The following is a 22745-nucleotide window of genomic DNA, read 5'->3' on the forward strand; positions in this document are numbered from 1 at the left end:
TACGGCCGGTTCTGTTAGCAAATGCAGATGTGACCCGAGCCCGAGTTGCACGTCTCTATTTCTGCTGCTCCACAACTCTGTCGGGAAGCCAAGCGTCTCTGTATCTGTAAAGAGTCTACTTTGGGGAGGAAAATCCACCACTACCTGCTTTTAATACATTTGATACTTGTACTGGTGCATCTGTTTCAACTTACAGTTCATATTATAGTCCATCCCTGGTAAAGGGGTGTTACCCCCTTCCCCCTCTTTTTTCTTTCCACCGAGAGAGACTTCTTAACCGGAGTGAGGACAGGTCTAATCTCCCCACCTGCCTATATAGTGCTTGCCTGAATGGTAACCCCGTTTGAGTATAATTCATTCATCTCTATTATTCAACACCTGCAACCTAACGTACTACCCCATTGTGGGCTCTGTTTCCTGTTTGTATACTCCAGATCCAGTGTTTTGTGGCTGCACTTGTTATGGGTGTGAAGATCATGATGGCTGCACTTGTTTTAGGTCCCTCGTGGGATGGGCCCTAAGGTCATAAGGTACACGAAGGGAAGAGGTGTGACCATTGGCGCAGACTGCCCGCCCCCCCCCAAAAAAAAAAGCTCTCGCCCCCTGGGAGGTTGATCCACAACTGCTACCACCACTAAAAAGATTACCAACAAAACCTCCTCCAACAAGCATACAAAAAAAAAAACCACTAAATTGGTAAGAACTTCCAAGAAGCACCTGTGTTATAGTCTGCAGAAGCTCATCGGCAGCATTCAGAAAGCTTTAGACGGTTAAACAAAAAAAACAGTCAGGAAATTTCTAAATGCAGTATTTTTCATTTTTTTTTTAAAGCAAAACTGAAAAGAAAATAATCAAAGGGGCACTATGGCGAAAAATTAAAAAATTTAAAATATGTGCAAACAGACAAATAAGTAGGGTTTTTCCAGACTAAAATGAGCCGTAATTACTTTTCTCCTATGTTGCTGTCACTTACAGTAGGTAGTAGAAATCTGCCATTACCGGCAGGTTTTGGGCTAGTCCATCTCTTCATGGGGGATTCTCAGCAAGGCCTTTATTCTTTATAAAGATATTCCCTAAAAAGGATTTAAACAATGATGCTGGCCAGCCTCCCTGCTCGCTACACAATTTTTTGGCAGTTGGACAGAGCAACTGCCATTCACTAAGTGCTTTTGAAAATAAATAAATCCCCTATGAGAAGATGGGCTAGTCCAAAACCTGTCGCTTCTGTCAGATTTCTACTACCTACTGTAAGTGACAGCAACATAGGAGAAAAGTAAAAAGTAATTTATGGCTCATTGTACTCTGGAAAAATGTACTTTTCTGTTTGCACATATATTAAATTTAAAATTTCCGCCAGTGCCCCTTTAAGGGTTTCACTTACCTGGTGCTTCTGCCAGCCCCCTGCAGCCGATGCTCTGGTCCCGTGCCGCGGCTCACTCTCACGTTCAAGTGCACTGCGCTGCGCGGCCCCTCCTCAAGTAACGTCCGATCACATTGGGGCTCACCGTATTCTACTGCCGCACGGTGAGCCGCAGGGAAAAGGCAACTAGTGTTGCCTAGTAACGGTGGCCGTCAGGAAGTGATGTCACACTTCCTGGTACAGACCCGAACACTCGCTGCCTCTTCCCTGCAGCTGACCACTCAGCAATACAATGCGGTGAGCCCGAACGTAATCAGAACTTACTGGAGGAGGGGACCGCAAGCGGAGGAGGGGGAAGGGAGCGGAGCACACCAGGTATCTACGGCAGCCGCAAAAACCTCCGCTTTCACGATCCCAATATTGTCATTCCCCTGATCACAATTTTTTAAACCGAAATCGTTCAGCCCTAGTTGGCGTCACACCCTGACCTGGACTTAGGTTGCTTTTATCCCTTCTCTTGCTTGCTCCCCCCCCCCCCCCCCCCGGTCTTTTTCCTCCCTGTGTTCCCTCCTCTCTCCCACTTTTTTTTTTTAATTCTGGAAATGCTGCAGTTGATGCCAAATGTTTCATTTTCACTGAAAGCCTATACTTTGTTGTTTCTTTAAGGGCTGGTTCACACGGACACTTGGCGGCGTTCGGAAGCCGTGTTGTCCTGTGACGTCTCGTCAGGAGGCGGCGGTGCAGCGATCGTCGGCTTCACGTTGCGATCAGTGTTTTTCATCCCAGTAAGGGGACATGAAGCAGCGGCGGCTAAGCGACCCTGGACGCCGCATGGGGCTTCTAGGGTACCCCTAAAACAACAGGGAACATCAGTATCGAAATGTCGCGTTTGCGTAATCACTGGTAACCACGCAATGCTAAACGCTCCCATTCACTTGAATAGGAGTGTTTAGCCGACGAGTCCCGAACGCTTGTCAGTTAACACCAAACGTCCGTGAGAACCAGCCCTATACGGGCAAGTAAACCTAAGCCTTCAGTTTAATATGGTGGATAGCCATGTAAATGCTGTAACCTGTCATGTTGGAATACTTTATACTGCTGTTAATTGCAATTTGTACAACTATTTCTGACTGAAACACTGCAGACATCTGTTTGTACTGTTACTTTAACAATAATGCTTCAAATGTTAATTTATAAATGAATAATGAAAGGGTTTTATTAACTGCGTTATTTTACTAGAGTTCCGCTTTAAGTATAGATAGGTACACAACTGTTTGCAAGCAGAGCTAAATGTGTATTTAAAAAAACAGATTCATACAAAGATGCTGGCCAGCCTCCCTGCTCGCTGCACTTTTTTGGCAGTTGGACAGAGCAACCGCCATTCATGTGCTTTTGATAAAAAAAACAGAATCCACCATGAGGAGATGGGCTAGTCCAAAACCTGTCGGTTCTGTCAGATTTCCACTGCTTACTGTAAATGACAGCAACATAGGAGAAAATGTATGGCTCATTTTACTCTGGAGAAACTGCACTTATCTGTATGTTTACATATATTTTAAATGTTAAGATTCTCATGACAGTGTTCCCTTAAAGCATATGTGTCAAACTCCAGCCCGTGGGCCAAATCTGGCCCTCTGAGCCATTAGATTTGGCCCTCAGGTGGTTTCCCCACTTTGCATTACGTTTGACCAACTCTAAACCACCAGAGAAACTATATTGGCGGGTAATCCTTAGATCATCATATGGGGAGAGGGAAAACAGGGAACTGTATAGGGGAGGGAGGGGTACTATTAGACACCAGGGAGAGAGGTGGCCACTAGACATTGAGGTTGGTCCCAGAGTTCAATTTCGGCCCACTTTGTATTTGAGTTTGACACTCCTGCCTTAAAGGGACTCAGAGCTGAAAACAAAAAGTTTTATACATACCTAGGGAACCGGGTCCCGTCAGTCGGAGCCAGTCTGACGTAAGAGAAGTGCACTTTTTGCGTATCTCTCCAGCAGCTGCTGGAAAGATATGTAGAGGGCGCACTTCTTCGGCATAGACTGGCCGCGACTGACATCCGTGACGGGGCCCGGTTCCCGAAGCTGCGGGCGGACGGCGGCGTGGGAGCGACCGGAGAGGATGGGGCTGGAGGAAGCCCCAGGTATGTATCAAAGTTTTTATTGTTTTCATCTCTGGTACACTTTGAGACTCTCCCTTGTTCAATTTCCATGCAATTGAGCACAGAAATATAGATAGCATAGATTAATACCTGCCCAATGATTTGTACAAGTTGTGTGTCCAAATGGCTTGAGAAAAGCAAGATTGTCTGTCCGATGCTGCTGCTCCTCCCAGTCTGACTGCTGCTGTTTGTAGACAAATATGTACACTCACACAAGCTTTATAGAGATCTGGATTTACTGTTTTCACACAATCGGATTACATGGCGTTTTGTTTTTGTCTTTTTTTCTTGTGAACTGAACTTTAAATGTGTAACAGCTGCCCAGTCCAGCGAAGGTCAGACAACGGGAGAACCTGATTGGCTACTATCGCTTTCTTGAGTATTCTCCGGCGATTGTACAGTCCAGTGTTCCGTCCACGCACCATCAGACACTACACATAAAACATAAGCAACATAGACTGCAAGCTCTACGCTGCAGAGACTGGTCACCTGAGCGCTAGAGGCAGAATAAGCAGTCGCAGCTCACACAGCAGCATATAAACCTATAATACACACAGTAAGGTGCAAACGTGGCAGGGGGTGGGGCCAGACCTTCACCGGCGCTGGTTCAGTCCCGTCAGATTCTTCAGCTGGAACAGAAGACATGAGAGTTGGTGGCAACAGAGTATATATGGTGCAAAAAGGACATACTGACCGTGTCTGAAGGGTTGTCTTTTTGGGTCTGCTCAACATCTGGCATTTACATTACAAGAAATAAAACCCTTCATTTCAACATTTTATTATTAATTTAGTGCAAGGACAGTCTCCTCAGTATGGCCGTTATTCAATTAACGTTTCCCCCAAGCAAGAAGTTTTGAATTGAGGCGATACCATTTATTAATCATCTGGTCCGCAAGTGAGGAGGATCTTCTCCAATTTCACAGGAATAGCAATGCCTTTCACTCAACAATCAAACTGAAACTAAGCTACTCTTACACTGAGATGAACTTCCTGGATAACACCATATACATCGGGGGTGGGGAAGGGGGGGGGGGCATCCTACAAACTTCTAAAAAATGGTATCATCCCGATTCAAAGCTTCTTGCTTTTACTGATGGCTAACACGGGACAATACTCTACTGCATACATATCAAACTCCGGCCCGTGGGCCAAATCTGACCACCAGAGCCATTCCATTTGGCCCTCAAGTGGTTTCCCCACTTTATGTTTGGACCACTAAGGAAGGTATATTAGAGGTAAAGCCCAGATCAACAGGGAAGCCATATGGGAGAGAAAGGGGGGGGGAAGCACTAGACACTAGGGAACTGTATAGGGGAGGGAGGGGGCCAACCTGGGAACTTTATAAGGGAGGATGGTGCCCAATAGGCATCAGGATTGGCCCGCGACTAGGTCACTGGTGTACAATTTCAGCCCACTTTGTACTTGAGCCTGACATCCCTGCTCTGCTGCTACTACTTTTTGTCCTAGGTGATATTTGAAAATGCCCTTTTAGCCACCAGCAAGTAAGAAAATACTCAGAATAATTCTAGCAGTACTCTTTCACCTACTTGGTATTTTTCTAAATGCAGAGTGCTTAACCTCCCTAGCGGTATTGACGGTTATACACGTCAATACAAGACACATGCATACACGTCAATACTCCCCTGCACTGTATACTAGGCTCTTGCTTGACACACTTTGGTAAGTTACAGGAAAAAAAGGTTATGCAAATTAATTGGATCACTTTTTGCACAGAAATCCTGTGGAAATTGAGCGCCAGGGAGGTTAAAGGATACCCGAGGTGACATGATGAGATAGACATGTGTATGTACAGCGCTTAGCACACAGATAACTATGCTGCGTTTCTTTTTTTCTTTTCCTGAAAGATTTACTACTTAGCGATCGCCCCACGCCAATGGGCGTGGTCGCGGTGGTAGCCCCAGGACCGCCTAACGCCAATTGGCGTCAAGTCCTGGGGCTGGGATTTGCAGGAGATTGCGCGCAGGCTGCTTGAAGGGCGGAGCTCCGCCCCGACTTCAGTCTCCGAGCCGCCATTGCCACTCGGGAGACTGTTAGACGGCGAAAACGCCGCCTTTACCCGTTGTACAGCGCTGCGATCAGCAGCAGCGCTGTACTGGGGACAGCCGTGTGACACGGCTGTCCCCTCTAAAACTGCAAGAGTGATCCGCTGTCATGGGCTGAAGCCTATGACAGCCGATCACACTGATTGGCTGGCGGGGGGAGGGAGGGAGGGATTTATACATATAGAAAAACAGCACATTTTTATTAAAAAACAATTACATAAACATTGATAAACAAATAAACACAAAGTGTGTGTGTGTGGGGGGGAACACTTGTGTGCTGAGTTGTATGGGCCTGCAGCTCTGCCTTAAAGCTGCAGAGACCCATTTAGTTAAAATTGCCCTGGTCTTGGGGGGGAGGTTCCACTGCAGTCCTCAAGTGGTTAAAGTGTACCAGAGCTGGAATAAAGTAAACGTTTTATACATACTTGGGGCGTCCTCCAGCCCCATGTGCATGGATCACTCCCATGCCGCCATCCTCAGTCTTCTGCAGCACCGGTATCGGGTCCTGTCTCTTCCTCCAGTCACGGCCAGTCTGCGCAAAAGAAGTGCACCCTCTACGTATCTCTCTGGCAGCTGCTGGAAAGATACGGAAATAGCGCACTTCACTTGCGTCAGACTGGCCACGACTGGAGGAAATGACAGGACTCGGTACAGAAGAGGGAGAAGACTGAGGACGGTGGCATGGGAGCTATCCGTGTGCATGGGGCTGGAGGAAGCCCCAAGTATGTATAACACGTTTACTTTATTCCAGCTCTGGTTTCCTTTAAACCCCAGGAATTATAGCCATAAAACATGTTCCTGGCAGTAGATGGATTCGGAGAGCAGGAAAGTAGATTTAAATGTAAAATAAAACTGTGGGATGTCCTAAAAACCCATAGCCTCTCAACTCGAGTCCTGGCCTCTTCCTGGTGGCTTCGTAACTCGCCGCTAGAGCTCCACGCTTGCTGTCATGTGACCACAGTGAGTCAGGAGCTCTAGCATGCAATTACGAAGCTGCCAGGGGAGGACTCGAGCTGCAGCCAGGAGAGGCAGCTGTGGTTATGGGTAGACTTCCAATACGTACTTTGCATATTGGGGTCCTGCACATATTATATCACCCAAATATAATCCATCCTTACCACTTTTATCCCAAAATTTTTATACATTTGTTATAACGCACTCACCGTAACAGCGGCTCCCATCAGCCCCTGAATGACGGCTTCTCCCGTGGAGGTCACCTATAGAGAGATCCACAATCATTTCTATACGAGACACACAACCCAGCCATAAGGATCTTAATAAATGGGCTTGGAGATTTCAGCCACACCAATTACTTAGTAACCCTCTCCAACCCAATGTCGGATTAGGAAAACATGGCTGCCGCGAGGGGTGCTGTTGCCAGATAAAATCACTTTGATCGCCGCTGGCCCCTTCCTCAAGCGCTGCACCACGTGATAAACATATTACATGGTCACATTTGGGCCTGCCCCCCAATGGCCACTGCACCAATCAGAAACTGCAGACAGCTGAAATGTCTATAGGATAATCTTTAAACAGTACACACCTGTTTCACGGACTTCCCCATGGTCATGGCCTCAGATACTCGATTCTGCAGAAAGCTCCAGGTGTCCTCAAAGTCTGGCGAATTGTCTTGCATCATAACCAGCTCAGTAGTGTTATATATCCCGGCAAGGACCGCCCGGCGGGTGTACCAGCTGACCTGCAGAACAGACACTCAACCAATGAGAAGTAGTGCAACAGTATAAAAAAAAAATGAGTTGCACTTACCCGGGGCTACTGCCAACTTCCTGCAGCCGCCCTGTGCCCACAAAGTTACCAAACAATCCTTCGTTTCCCCGCTGCCACTCACTTTCACTTCTTGCAGGCGGAGTCCACTGCACCTGCCTGGCCCTGGCCACGCCCATCCTCATTTGGTGCCTGCACAGGAACGTGTAGAGGATGTGTGTGGCCAAGGGGCAATGGAAATCGACTTAGAAGTTGGATTCCACTATGTGAAGAACAGCGAGCTGCGGCGGGGGAACAGAGGATTCCTTGGAAACTGTGGGCACAGGGCGGTAAGTGAAACATTTTTTTTTTTTAGAAGTCTTCAGTTCTGCTTTAAAGGACAGCTGAACTAAGAGGGATATGGAGGCTGCCATATGTATTTCCTTTTAACCAATACCAGTTCCCTGGCAGCCCTGCTAATCTATTTGGCTGTAGTAGTGTCTGAATGACCCACCAGATGTGACAATGTCAGAAACATCTGATCTGCTGCATGCTTGTTCAGGGGCTATGGCTAAATGTATTAGAGGTAGAGGATCAACAAGACAGTCAGGCAATGTGCATTGTTTAAAAGGAAATAAATATGGCAGCCTCCATATCCCTCTCACCTCAAGTGTCCTTTAAAGGAGAAGTGAATGTATTCTGGGGTAACTGTCCTATGTCCCTGCACATAAACATGAAGAGCCATACTCCCCTCTCATGAATGATGCTGACGTCCTGCGCGGCTGGAGCCAATCTCACGCATAGTGAATTGAAAATCCCCCGTTCGCTTGCTGGGTGGACTTTAGAAGTTGGAATATTCAGTTAGCTTATTTAGCAGCCAGCAGGAAATGCTACATTCAGCCAGAGAGGACACGGGGCTCGTGCAGCTGAGGTGAGTATTGCTCTGTCTGTCTCTCAGGGACGCAGGTCAGCTGAATAAGGATACCTGAGCACTAGGATTTATTTTATTTAGCACAAATGACTACGAGACGCTAACAAACATATGGATTTACATCTGTATTTGATTTTCCAGCCAAGAAAAACAAAAGTTTGCTTTCTTAAAACAGAAAGAATTTGCGATAATTCAGGTTGGAGTGAGCTCGAGATGTCTCCCAGAGCAACACTGCTGAATATATGCAAATTAACCATTGTACCCTTAGAAGCCTTTTGTACCCTTTTTTACCCTTTTCCAGCCAAGAAGTAATATTTTACTCACGTCCGTAGATTGGTCTCCAGCATAATGCCAAATGTCATCCACCAAGGAAGTCAGCAGCTTCAGGCTAGTGGGAATATTCTGTGGTAAGAGGAGAATTCCGATGGCCTGGAAGAGAGAAACGTCAGCCAATCACAGCCCTGCTCATTTCATGACCACGCCCTTCCACTACACTAATTTCAAGCTGCCAGTGACCTAAAGCCTGGCACACACATACAATTCTGATTGGCCAATTTTATCACCTGCATATAGTAAGAGAATTTACCTGCACAATCTGTTCATAATATTCAATATCTGCTGGCCCCTTATACTACAAGGAGGTGGTAAAATTGATCAATCAAAATTGAAGGTGTGTATCAGACTTGAAGCTCTGCACACCGGATACATATGAATTGGTCGCTGGGAGACTTGGGCGCAGGATACAGCCGATATATAGCTTACCCTGCTGCTGCACAAGTCCTGGTGGCGTTATTACTATTCCCCCTCCAGGTCCACGTGGATGGTGGGGAATTATATTACTCAGCTGCCAGCTATTGCTGGCGGCCGGATTATAGTGTTTTAAATGTAACTTCAGCTCCGTCTTCTGACAGCACCGAAGTTACTCGCTGTGTGCCGCTATAGCAGTAATTCCAATTACAGCCTATGGTGGTGCCAGCTGCGCCCAAATCTCCTGCGCTGTTGTTACAGCACTCGCTGTATACCTACTTGACCGCCTTTTCTTGAAATGGATGAGAAATGACAGGTGCGCCAAGAATCAATAAAAAAAAAAAAAAAAAAGTTTCCTAATGACAGATTATTGTCTACATGGAACGCTCCATCCTGGCAGATCAGTTGAAACAATATTTGCCGTTAGTCATTTGTACTGAACGATAACATATGACTGCTCCATTGAAACGGTTAGATACTCACTTCCACTTCTGATTCCATGAGGCACATGGCCAGGGCCAGGCATGCACACCAGCCTGCGACTGAGCCAGTCGTGAGGGGGATATGGAGGCTGCCATATTTGTTACCTTGTAAACAATCCCAGTTGCCTGGCAGCCCTGCTGATCTCTCAGGCTGCAGTAGTGTCTGAATCACACACCTGAAACAAACATGTGGCAAATGCTGTCAAACTTTATTTAAATATCTGATCTGCATGCTTGTTCAGGGGCTATGAGTAAAAGTATTAGAGGCAGAGGATCAGCAGGGCGGCCAGGCAATCTGCAGTTAAAAAAAAAAAAATATTGCAGCCTCCATTTACCTCTCACTTCAGTTGTCTTTTAAAGAGACTCTGTAACAACATTTTCAGCCTTTTCTCTACTATCCTACAAGTTCTTATATTTATTCTAAAGTGCTCTGGCTTGCTGCTGCCTTCTTTAGTTGCTCCATTGCTGTAATAAATCAAATGTACTCTCCTTTGTCAGGCTTGTCGGCCCAAAGAGGAAGTGGCTGTAATTGTTTACAGACAGGAGGAGGTTACGCACTGATAGCCCTGCTCTGAGTCTCTGAGTCTTTCACACACTGAAAACTGTGCAAAGCAGAGCTCACACATTCCCTGCTCTCAGTAACTCAGTATCATCTACTGATAAAAGCTGATCATTGTGAGAAGCATAGCTCATAGACTATTGCAGAATGCAGACACAGACCTGCTATCAGTAATCACTACTAAAGATTGCAGCATTCTTTACAAGGTAAAACTTCTTCTAAACTATGAAATAAACTCTAAAGGCTGAATTTATTGTTCAATAATATAACCTTTATAGAAACTGTAATGCAGTTTACAGGAACATGCAATATTATGATGCACTTCCTGTTTGGCAGCCATGCTTTTTTTGGGCCAGGATCCTGGTGGGGAGCAGCGAAAATGTGACAGAGGGGGGCAGGAGATGAAAACCTACAGGCTGGTATGTTTATTTCTATGAGGTTTTTAGGTTGCAGATTCTCTTTAACAAAACACGGTGGTAGATGTGTGTGTGGGGCCAAAGGTTAACCATTTACTTTAAACTGTCTGTGAACCCCCCTTTTTCAGTGCACCGCTGCTTAGGATTACAGTCCAGAGAGCTGGAAAATCTATGTGCAGATGAGGCCAGTGGGAGGAGCATCCGGCAGTTCATGAGACTGTGAAATAAGGATATCCACCCTGTCCTCCTGATACCGGCATACTTGAGACTGGCATATTTGGCTGGTATGCCAGGATGTACCTGAGGCCAGTGCCCGATATACGGGATAAGCATCCTCAGGCGAGCTTCCAGAGCGTCTCTCAGGAAATCCGCCGTCTCCTTCTTCCTGGGACAAAACACAAATACACAGAGTTACACTGCTGCTGAGGAATATGCTTTCCATCGCGCCATAAGAGCCGTGCTATTAAAAAGAGAGTCTGAAGAGATTTAAAATACCCGTTTTTATTCAGCAGGTCGCTTCAACATTATAATCCAAACTGATTCACAGAATCCTCGCGGCAGAACGAGGTCTTTTCCCCCATGAAATCCCCGGGAAAAATTACACAACTTTCCGGGTCGTGGACTTTGCTGCCCGGGGGAGGCAGAGCTTTGTGCAGTAGCTCTGCCTCCAGTCCAGTCAATCTCCACCGATCTCCGCCTCTCCTAGTCTTCTTTCACTGAGAGGGGAGAGGCGGAGATTGAAGTGAGCAGAGGCAGAACTACAGTGCAAAGCTCTGCCTCCCCTGTGCAGCAAAATCCACGACCTGCAAAGTCATGGAATTTTTCCCCGGGGGTAAAGACCTTGTTCTGCCGCAGGTATGCAGCGAATCAGTTTGGATTGTAATGCTGAAGCGACCTGCTGAATAAAAACTGGTATTTTAAATCGCTCTAGTCTCTTTTTAACTCTCCACTTCTACATTGTAGACCAAGACCCTTCTGAAATAACTCCAACTAATAGACATCCCCATAAACAGTATAAGGTCAGCACTAACCGCGTACACGTTAAGGGGGCGTGTGCTCATCTGGGCGCAGGGAGAAGCTGAAAGACGGCTCTCCCTGCGCCAGGCAATCATGGGGAACATAACAGATAGATCCCCCTGCCGATTACTTTTTCTGTTGGTCGTGTAATGTGGGGTTCGGCTATTTTCGGCACCTGAAATACCGTGTTTCTTTTTTCGTAATTTAGGCTCTGGGTATTGCCAGAATTACACAGTGAGCATTACAGTTTATGGGACGATAAAATTCGGTGCTGCGCCCGCTGAAATGACCTGCTACGGCACTATCCACGCATTCTATTAAATGCAAGAACATCAAGTCATAGCTGGGCTTGTGACCTTCTCTTAAAGGACAACTGAAGTCACAGGGATATGGAGGCTGCCATGTTTATTTCCTTTTAAACAATACCAGTTGCCTGGCAGCCCTGCTGATTTCTTTGACTGCAGTAGTATCTGAATAACACCAGAAACAAGCATGCAGTTAATCTTGTCAGATGTGACAATAATGTCAGAAACCCCTGATCTGCTGCATACTTGTTCCTGGCCACTAGGGGGGTTTAAAGGAACCTAAACTGATAATAGGAAATAAATATGGCAGCCTTTATCATATCCCTCTCCTTACAGTTGTCCTTCAAAGAGAAACTTTAACCCAGGATTACACTTCATCCCAATCAGTAGCTGACACCCCCTTTCCCACGAGAAATATTGACCTTTTCTCTAATAGAGCAGCTGGGGCGTCTATATGGCTGAATATTGTGGCGAAACCCCTCCCACAGTGTGATGTCATCCTGTCTATGAACCCCGCTGCCTTGTGGGAGATAACAGCTGCTGCTATCAGCCAAGAAAGAAGTACTTCCCTCTGCGCATGAATATATAATCTTATAGGCCATCACATTGTTAGAGGGTGGGTTTATAAAAAAGGACAGTCGGTGCTGTCTGTTTTTGTCTGCCAGTAGTAAAGATGCTGACCAGCAGCCTCATGGTGGAACAAACATGAAGGAATTACACAGCTTATATCAACCATCTCTTGATCTATCTCAGTGATGGCTAACCTTGGCACTCCAGCTGTGGTGGAACTACAAGTCCCATGAGGCATTGCAATACTAACTCGGGGAGGCAGAGGCATGATGGGATTTGTAGTTTTGTCATAGCTGGAGTGCCAAGGCTAGCCATCACTGATCTATCTTCTCTTTTATGCCTTATCACTCTGCAATGTATTGATTTATTCCCCCCCCCCTTCTATTATATTTCAGTAAAGTTCCTGTTTAATTGGTGACTATGTGACGTACACATTGCAGGATCATCACATGACCAGACTGACAGATTTGCATAGAAGACTCACTCTGCGTTGCCTAGCTGCACCAGTTTGTTCTCCTCCTCCAGCAGTTGGGACAGCTTGGCGTTACACTGGGACACGAAATGCAGGGCGAGCTCACTGCCTCCGCTCTCGAACAGGCCGGCTGCTGCCACGGACAGGTCCAGAGACTGCGGAGAGAGACACGCAGGTCACACAGGCTGCCTCCAGCACACACACTAGCACAGTGATGGCTGACCTTGGCACACTCCAGTTGTGGTGGAACTACAAGTCCCATGAGGCATTGCAATACTCTGACAGCTCTAAGCATAACTCGGGGAGGCAGAGGCATGATGGGATTTGTAGTTTTCTCACAGCTGGAGTGCCAAGGTTAGCCATCACAGACACTAGCAGAAGATCTATGAGGTAATGTGTTACCTTGGCTCCGGCAGCGATGGCGTCAGAGCTCCAGCCATGCTCCGGCACAAACTCCAAGGCTGCAGAGAGGATCCTCTGCTGGAGCTGCTCCTCGCTCTCATAGCCTTCCGACTCCTCTCCACCCTGATCTGTGTACCTAGAAGACAGCAACACAGCGACAATCACTACAGGCGGCGGGATCCATCTCCTCTATGCACCATATCTGCACCATTTATACCATACTACAATATTATAAATAAATATAAAATAAAAATAGTTACCTTAGGAACTTTTAATATGTATGTCATGAGGGTGTATTACTGTTATTTTTGTAAATAAAGGCTTGATATAGTATACAAAAAAAAAAAAATTACACAGGAAAAAAAAAACACCCGTTTCCAAATAAAATATTATCGCCATACATTGTACTTGGGACACAATTTAAACATTGTAATAACTGGGACAAATGGGTAAATAAAACAAGTGGGTTTTATCTATCATAGCACATTTTATTTTAAAACTATAATGGCTGAATTTGGCTGATTTTTTTATTCTTATTGTTACCTTAAAAATGCATATAAAATAAAATAATTCTTAGCAAAAAGTACCACCCAAAGAAAGCCAGCCTACTTTGTGGCAAAAAAAAAAACCCAAAACATATATATATATATATATAGATCATTTCTGTGTGATAAGTAACGATAAAGTTATTGGCGAATGAATGGGAGAAGCGTGATGTGAAAATTGCTCTGATTTTTAAGGGGAAAAAAAACCTGTGGTTGGGAAGTGGTCAAAAAGTGTACCTAAACTGATGGGATGAGAATAACTCAGTACCATGCTTACTTAAAGTGGTCTGAAAGTCAGCATGTCTACTTTACTCTAAAAGTTTACTTAAAGATTTAAAGCTACTATACCAGATTGTTAAACACAGCACCTTTCCCTGCCATGTAAAGGCTATTCAGCTTGAAATCCGCATCCAGACTGGAGATAACAGAATCTTTGTTTACATTCCAATGTTGTTACATTTGTGTGTAAACAACTGAGAACACTCTCTGAGAAGCTGTCTCTGCTTCAGGCATACACACAGTTCAGAACAGCTCACTAGAAGATTTTAATATATATTAAAAAGCAACTGGAATAAAATGCAATGGCAGCTTTCAGGGTAAGAGAAAGTACACTTTGGAAACTTGTAATTTGAAGATGGACAATACGTGTGTGGCAAATATGATAACTGTCTGAGTAATATAACGTAGGAAAATACATTTTTATTGAATGTTATGTCAGAGTTTCCGACCACTTTAAGGGTGGCATACACTTGATGTATCGCCAGAGGGACGATTATATACAGTGGATCCCTCTCTGATTGAATCTGATCAGAGTGGGATCAATTGCCTGGCCACAGCGTTTTCCAATAGATTTCCTGCTGCTGCCACCTGCCAGGCTGCCTTTTCAGTGTAAAAGTGCCCCTTGCCTCCTCAGGTGTTTGCCGCAACTGCGACGCCTGTACGCGACTCAGCACATGTAGCGTTGCGTGGTACCGGCACTCGCGGTGACGGTCTACACTGGAGGCCAGGAGTTGTGCCGGAGGCCAGGAGAGACTTGAGCACGGCTGCACTGGGAATAGAGAGGACGACACACAATTGGGGGGACGCTGGCCGGGTGTCCGTCGCTCACCACAGTATCGAACACGGTTACCGCCGCTCACCCAATCAAAATTTTTCTGCCATTCCCGATTCATGCAATGGGTCGACTTCAGCCAGAAATTGATTGAAATCAGGCAGTCAATGGTACGGCACTATCACTCAGGCAGCCATGACACGGCACGGATTCTCTTCCAATTCGAATCGTTCGGGCCGTAATAGCAAGTAATGTATGGGCACCCTTAGAGCCCTTTTCCACTTCCAGCGATTGCACTGCTGAATCGCAAAATCGCTAGGGATTTTTAAAATGCCAGGGTTTGCAAAATAACATAGGAATTGCGGTAGGTATTTTCCACTACCACGATTCGATTTTTACCAAAGCGCGATCGCCCCTCGGAGAGATTCTTACTGCAACTTTGCAATGTAATGTATTGCAGAAGCAAAATCGTAATTGCGTAAAAAAATAGTGATTTGCGCAATCGCTAGCGTTTAGCAATTGCGATTGCTAGTGGAATAAGGCCCTTACAGTTTGCCTGTATTCACTTTCTATTTCCCTGCAAGGGTTAATAAAGCAGTGCTTTACCTATGCAAATTAGGAAGTCAAGCTGCAGCTCTCCCAAAAGTAAATAAATACCCCCAAACACCTTGTAGTATCTCTCTGAACAAACCCCAATGGTAATAGGATAGCACAGGAAAGTGTAAAGGTCATTACTTCTCAGCTGTGTGCATCTTGGACTGGTGTGGCTCTGTAACGCCAGGTGCACACAATACAAATGATTTACCTGCCAGATCGATTTTCTCCAACATGTCCGATCTTAACCTCTCGCCGAACAAACGCAGCGGGAGCCCCAGGACCACTACATGCCGATTGGCATGAATGGCTTCCTATGGGGCTTGCACTCTGATGACGGAGCTCTGCCCTCGGTCTCGGAGACTGTTAGATGGCGAAACCGCCGTCTAATAACTAAGAACAGTCCCTGGGGGACACAGGAGCGATCTGCTATGAGAGGTTGACTGCGGGAGGGAGGGAAAGTTAATAAAAAATTAAATTAAAAAAAAAAAGGAGAGAGAGAGAGAGAGAGAGAGGAATAAGAATAATTTACAAAAAAATAAACAAAAACAATGGGTGAGCGATCTGGGGTGAGCGATTAGACCCAACCAACAGAAAGCTCTGTTGGTGGGGAGAAAAGGGGGGAGGGAAATCCCTTTTCCTTTTAAATTAATACCAGTTGCCGGACTCTCCTGCTGATCCTGTGTCTCTAATACTTTTAGCCACAGCCCCTGAACAAGCATGCAGCAGATCAGGTGCTCTGACTGAAGTCAGACTGGATTAGCTGCATGCTTGTTTCAGGTGTGTGATTCAGCCATTACTGCAGTCAAAGAGATCAGCAGGACTGCCAGGCAACTGGTATAGTTTAAAAGGAAATATCCATATCCCTCTCAGCTAAGGTTCCCTTTAACACCACGGTCCTCAAGTGGTTAATTTCAATCGATTTTCAGATCAATTTACGTTCAGTTCTGTGGAAATGGATCGAAAAATCGATCGAAAATTAAGGTCAGACATGTTGGAAAAAAATCGATCTGGCAGGTAAATTTAACAGAAAATTGTATGGCGTGTACCAAGCATCAAGCCTTGTACACACGCCTGACTTTAGTTAATTGTCATCAGCCGCCTCAGCCGACAATCAGGCGTGTGTACGGCACACGATGACCCCCTATGCCCAACCTGCGAGCAATCCCCCGGGCAGATCTACCCAACCCCATCGCTCATGCTGCTCTCCAGCCTGCCGTGTGACAGGACGCATGCCCCTCCTTCACCCCCGCATAGCAACACAGCTGACATGAATGTGTACAGCACAGCCCAGCGATGTCACCCAAGCGGATCAGCTCCCGATCCCCAATGGGCAAAAACAGGTATGTGTACACACCTTAAGATTTCAGGGGCATAAAAAAATAAAAGTGAAAGTGATGCACCATGGGAAATCACAGCTGCTCTCTTAAAGAAAACCTGAACTGAAAATTAAAAGTTAAAATAAGCATACACAGGTCATACTTACCTCCCATGTAGTCTACTCCTCAGTGTTTTTCTCCTCTCCCGCGTCCTGTTTGTTCACTGTGATCAAGGGAATTTTCCGTCCTCCATTTTGAAAATGGCCATTACCCATAACAGCTTTCTGGTCAGCACACAGTGAAACTGTAACATCGCCCACTTGAGCCATAGGGAAACATGGACATTAATAATAATAATATAATAATCCGAACATTTGTATAGCGCTTTTCTCCTGTCGGACTCAAAGCGCTCAAGAGCTGCAGCCACTGGGACGCGCTCAAGAGGCCACCCTGCAGTGTTAGGGAGTCTTGCCTTGAACTCCTTACTGAATAGATACTTGACCTAGCCAGGATTCGAACCCTGGTCTCCCATGTCAAAGGCAGAGCCCTTAACCAGTACACTATCCAGCCAGCTTATTACCTGGTACATCAGTTTTCCTCTCAGCTATAACTGACAGCAACTGATATTTTACTGACAGCAACTGATATATTTCAGATCTGACAAAATGTTGTCAGAACTGGAAGGGATTATTGTCAGCAGAAAATGGTGAGCTTCTGAGAGGAACTGATGGCAAGGTAACTATGTAATGTTCATTTGAAGTTACCTCATGTGTTTATTTTAAATCGTTTTACCAAGTACAGGTTCTCTTTAAGGCTGAATTACTGCAAATACCTTCTGGTTTTTTATTCTGTTCTTTTATTGAACAAAATTAGAGTAACACAGAACAGAGCAATATAGCAGATCATCCAAAAATCATGATAATAACTTCAGTGACACGAATGATATCCTTCAGGTAAATCGACAATATATCATAACCAACATAATGTCCTGGTTAACATCACATAGAAGGTCATTATAATTTTGACACAGAAAAATAGCCATAGTAGACAGGATAGCTACATATTAAGACCAATATAAAGCCCTAACGCAAAACATTTTAAACAGAAAACATACAAAAACGCAAAAAATCCACTGTAGAATGTTTCAATATTGTACGTAGCTGCCTATTACACCCCTAACAGTTATATAGGGTAAAATAAAGTCCCATATATATTATTTGATTATCTCCATAACATTGGTTAAACACTTTTCCCTTCAAAAGTGCTCATTCCCCTTCTCGTTCATAATTCTCATCCCAATAATCCCAAACCCGTTTGAAGGCCTCTTCTTTCTCATTAACCATATCTGTCAAGAGTCCCATAGTCTTAACCCAATGTACTCTGCATACAACCTCCTCCACCCTAGGGACCAAGCTCCTTCTCCAACATACCTTCTGGACCACTATCGCAAAAAAAGAAGGCAGTTCAAATCTAACAGAACTGACAGGTTTTGGGCCAGTCCAGCTCCTCATGGGGGATGCTCAGGGTTTTCTTTGTTTTCAACAGCACTTTCTGAACATCAGTTGCAAAGTATAACTGACAAAATAGTGTGCAAGTGAGTAGGGAGGCTGACTGGTATCCTACTATTTTGGCAGTTAAACTGCTGTTCAGGAAATGCTGTTGTAAACAAAGAAAATCGTGAGAATCCCCCATGAGGAGATGGACTGACCCAAAACCTGTCGGCTCTGTCAGATTTTAACTGCCTACTTTTTTTCACGATAGTGGTCCTTTAAGAAGGCAGAATTATACTTGATTTTTAGTAAGAGTGCTTTTCAGTCTCTTTTAGCCCATTATATTTTCCTAGCGGTTCTGGGTCACCGTAAGCTGTCTGGCTATTCTGTCCATAAGATTATCAATCAAAAGGGTAAAAGAGCAGCAGGGTGTCAGGTGCCATGATGCCATTATTCTGTATGAGAAGTGTGAGAGACAACCTACTAAAGACATAAAGATCAGTCTGGAAGCTGAGCCCGCATCATTATAAAAGGGAAAAAAAAAAAAAAAAGAGAACGCTTTTCTTCCTCTGCACCCTTTTTGGGACACTGCTGGAATGTGCAATGTATGAATTTTTATTAACTACTTTGGCCTCCTGGACGTACTAGCTACGCCTAGGAGGCCATGTGCGTGCGTGCGCGCGCTCCCGGTCCGCGGTTCGTTAGCCTGGCAATCAGTGAATCGGGCTATGGTGCCCGATCACTGATTCCTCTCCCCCGCAGAAAAAGCGACAGCTTCTCTCGGAAGCTTCGCTTTTTCTGGCTGTTGCGTCCCCCATGCGTCTCTCTAAGCGTATGCTACGCTTACAGTGATGTCATGTAAACAAACTCATGGCCGCCATCTTGTGGCCAAAAAGTAAAACTACAACTAAAGTAAAAAAAATAAAACTCAACACGCATTTACACTCTAAGATTACTGTTTACATCCCACCCTCCCAAAAAATACCCAAATAAAATGTTTAATAAAAAAAAACAAAAAAAAAACATTACAATAAAAAAAACACATGTAAATATTTACCTAAGGGTCTAAACTTTTTAAATATCAATGTAAAGATTAAATATTTCTATATTTTTTTTTTATTATAAACTTGTAAATAATGATAGATGCAAAACGGAAAAAATGCACCTTTATTTCCAAATAAAATATTGTCGCCATACATTGTGATAGGGACATAATTTTAATGGTGTAATAACCGGGACATATGGGCAATTACAATACGTGAGTTTTAATTATAGAGGCATGTATTATTTTAAAACTATAATGGCTGAAAACTGAGAAATAATGAATTTTTCCAGTTTTTTTCTTATTCTTCCTGTTAAAATGCATTTACAGTAAGGTAGCTGTTAGCAAAATGTACCACCCAAAGAAAGCCTAATTGGTGGCGGAAAAAACAAGATATAGATCAGTTCATTGTGATAAGTAGTGATAAAGTTATAGGCTAATGAATGGGAGGTGAAAATTGCTCGGATGCATAAAGTGAAAACGGCTGAAGGCTGAAGTGGTTAAAGGATACCAGGAGGGACATGGGACATGATGAGATGGACATTGGTATGTACAGTGCCTAACACACAAATAACTAGGCTGTGTTCCTTTTTTACGTTCTCTGCCCGAAAGAGTTAAATATCAGGTATGTAAGTGTCTGACTCAGTCCTGACTCAGGCAGGAAGTGACTACAGTGTGACCCTCACTGATAAGGAATTCCAACTATAAAACACTTTCCTAGCAAAAAATGGCTTCTGAGAGCAGGAAAGAGATAAAAAGGGACATTTCTTATCAGTGAGGGTCACACTGTAGTCACTTCCTGTCTGAGTCAGGACAGAGTCAGCCACTTACATACCTGATATTTAACTCTTTCAGGCAGAGAAAGTGAAAAAGGAATACAACATAGTTATCTGTGTGCTAGGCACTGTACATACACATGTCTATCTCATTATGTCACATGTCACTTTGGGTATCCTTTAACTTTTAGCTAAAGTTTTGGGCCTGTTTCCTAAATACAGGTGGAGAAACCCTAATGTTATCATTTGTTTGAATACATAATTTTTTTCTACACTATTTATGCGTATATAAACTTTTTTATTTCTTCCCTTTTCAAGGGACTTGAGCAGGAGCCGGGTAAGCCATATACCGGCTGTATCCTGCGCCCAAGTCTCCCGGCGGCGATTTCACTCATATGTCTCCAGCACCCTCTACTTTTAACCACTTATATTATAAAAGGGGGGGGGGAGGGGGAAGGATGCCTCTAGGTTCCTCTGATTACAGAATGAGTACTTTATATAATATAGTGGGCCCCATGTGATCAGACTGTGGTATACAGCTATGAAAAAGCAGTTTAGTGCTAGCAATCTGCAGAGACATAAAGTGGATAAAGTGGAGCAATTGTGCGTCAGGATTGCTATGCCAGCCACATGCATACAGCTAGGATGACGCATATACAGGTGGATCCGCAGTACCTGGGAGGTGAAGAACTCTGCTCATCCGATTGGTCTACCTGTTCACCGTCAGTGAATGGTGGAGGAGGGCTCTTCTGATCGTCATTATATCGGGCAGGGGACGACACCCACAATAAGCGTGCCGACCGCACGGCTGGAGCTGCCAGGCCTGGAGGGAAGAACACAGGATAATGGGTAACAAGGAAGGAGGGAGCATTGCTGATGGGGCACACTGTGAAAAATATCATAAAGCTGGGATACCAAACAACTCCGTGTTCAGGGGGGAGGGGGGTGAGCAGATAGGATAGCGTCTCCCCCAGTGCTGCTGGCAGAGTTGGGGTTTTCCAATGGATTGACTTGCAATTACGGCACACTACCAAGACCATGGAAATGCATAAATGTGTTATGTAGCCAATTACACATCTCTGCGACAAAGATGGTTGTGTGATACAGCTCTGAGGGCTGGTTAACACTTGGCGATTTTTCAGCGCTTTGCTGATCGCCGGCGATCCAAGTGACGCTGTAGCCGTAAATCACATTACGGTCTATGGCGGGGGCCTGGTGTGCCCAAATTTCTTGTGCCTTTTCTGCCTTACTCAACTTTTAATTGCATACCACTCCATTTTCATGGTAACTGTCATATACGTCAGACTGACTATTTCATAAAAAGTTGCATAACGGTTCAGCTGGTATACTGCCACTGTGGGCTGCATTCAATAAACAGCAGTAATCAGAATAACATGCATTTAGTCTTACACGGAATGAATAGAGCTTACTATGTAGCATGTAACATACCACATTCTGCTCTACTCACTGTGCAGTAAGACTTTATGCACGCTATTCTGATTACCGCTGTTTAGTGCATACATCCCTTCATTACCTAGGGGAAAGGAAGGTCATCTGTAGATATGGCCAGTGAGATGCTAAAAATTTCAGCGGACATTATTACTATTAGTATTTATATAGTGCTGACATATTACGTAGCGCTGTAGTTTAGGGCCAATTTTGAGGGGGAAGCCAATTAACTTATCTGTATGCCTTTAGAACGTGGGAGGAAAGTGGAATGCCTGGAGAAACCGCATGCAGACACGGGGATAACATACAAACTCCTTGCATATGTTGACCTGGCTGCAATTCAAACCAGCGACCCATCATTGCAAGGCAAGAGTGCTAACCACTAAACCACCATGCTACCCACTAAGCTAACAGACAAGCTTGGCACTGGGCTCACTGAGAGGAGGTGAGGGTTACAAAACAGGGGATGGGGAGTAGGACAAGACAGAAAAACATGTAATATGTGGGGCTTAAGGAAGGGAGGTGTTGGGCACCAAGTAAGAGAGAAATTAAGAATGATTGGGGGGGGGGGGATAAACATTGACAGTTCTGATTAGGGGGCCTGTTTAGGAATGGGGGTGGGTGGGGGGGACTGAGCAGATCAGGGAAGAGACAGAGAGAGGGGAGAGCAGAGGCTGAGGGGTATTTGGTAGGGGGGGGGGAGGGGGTAGACTGTGCACAGCCCAGGGAAGAGAGAGAAGGGGAGATTGGGAGGGGAGAAGGAAGGGGGGTACTCTGGGCAGATCAGGGAAGGGAGAGAGAGAAGGGAAGATTGGGAGGGGAGAAGGAATGGGGAAGGAAGGGGGGGGGGGGTACTCTGGGCAGATCAGGGAAGGGACAGGGGGGGGGGGGGGACATTTGCAGGTCAGGGCAGCAGGCTGGCTGGATGGAGAGAAGGGAACACACAGCTGCAGAGATTATGGAGATTGGGGGGAATCTGTATAACATAACAACCAGTCAGGATCACACACCATCTGTTTGACCTAATCTGTCCCTGCAGTGCAGGCGTCACTTCCGGTAACTCTCCCTCAAGGTCACCTCCCCCTGTCCCCGGGCGCCGCCCTCCCGCCTCCCCCCCCGCACTGCCCGCTCCTCACCCGGTCCCGCTCGCCCTCTCAGCAGCAGAAGCCTCGCCCCGCCCGCCGCTCTCAGCGCCCGAACAGCTGCGGCCGCCGCCATCGTGTAAGCTGGCGGAGGGGGCGTGGCTGGGAGTGTGTGCACTCGGACGCTGCCAGCACTTGGGCGGGGCC

General features: G+C 45.4%; 1 protein-coding gene across 1 annotated transcript; it reads right to left on the reverse strand.

Annotated features, from left to right (window-relative positions):
- Positions 1 to 3740: 3740 nt before the first annotated feature.
- Positions 3741 to 22716, reverse strand: COQ9 (coenzyme Q9). Its single transcript, XM_068260825.1, has 9 exons — positions 22593 to 22716; positions 20683 to 20830; positions 13191 to 13326; positions 12801 to 12943; positions 10725 to 10809; positions 8545 to 8649; positions 7129 to 7284; positions 6749 to 6802; positions 3741 to 4151 (listed from the first exon to the last, which is right to left on the reverse strand). The coding sequence occupies exons 1-9, from the start codon at positions 22672 to 22674 to the stop codon at positions 4116 to 4118; spliced, it is 945 nt and encodes a 314-aa protein (XP_068116926.1). The 5' UTR covers positions 22675 to 22716; the 3' UTR covers positions 3741 to 4115.
- Between the last annotated feature and the right edge of the window lie 29 nt (positions 22717 to 22745).

Source organism: Hyperolius riggenbachi, chromosome 11 (assembly GCF_040937935.1).
Source record: "Hyperolius riggenbachi isolate aHypRig1 chromosome 11, aHypRig1.pri, whole genome shotgun sequence".
Lineage (NCBI taxonomy): Eukaryota > Metazoa > Chordata > Amphibia > Anura > Hyperoliidae > Hyperolius > Hyperolius riggenbachi.

What these genes read in the sequence shown, in the direction of transcription:
- COQ9 (XM_068260825.1), bottom strand. Translation starts at nt 22,674, where the DNA reads ATGGCGGCGGCCGCAGCTGTTCGGGCGCTGAGAGCGGCGGGCGGGGCG. An exon ending in CTGGAGACCAATCTACGGAC is followed by an intron (nt 7,285 to 8,544) that starts GTGAGTAAAATA and finishes TCTGTTCTGCAG; the next exon opens with GTCAGCTGGTACACCCGCCG. An exon ending in TGGGGAAGTCCGTGAAACAG is followed by an intron (nt 6,803 to 7,128) that starts GTGTGTACTGTT and finishes ATCTCTCTATAG; the next exon opens with GTGACCTCCACGGGAGAAGC.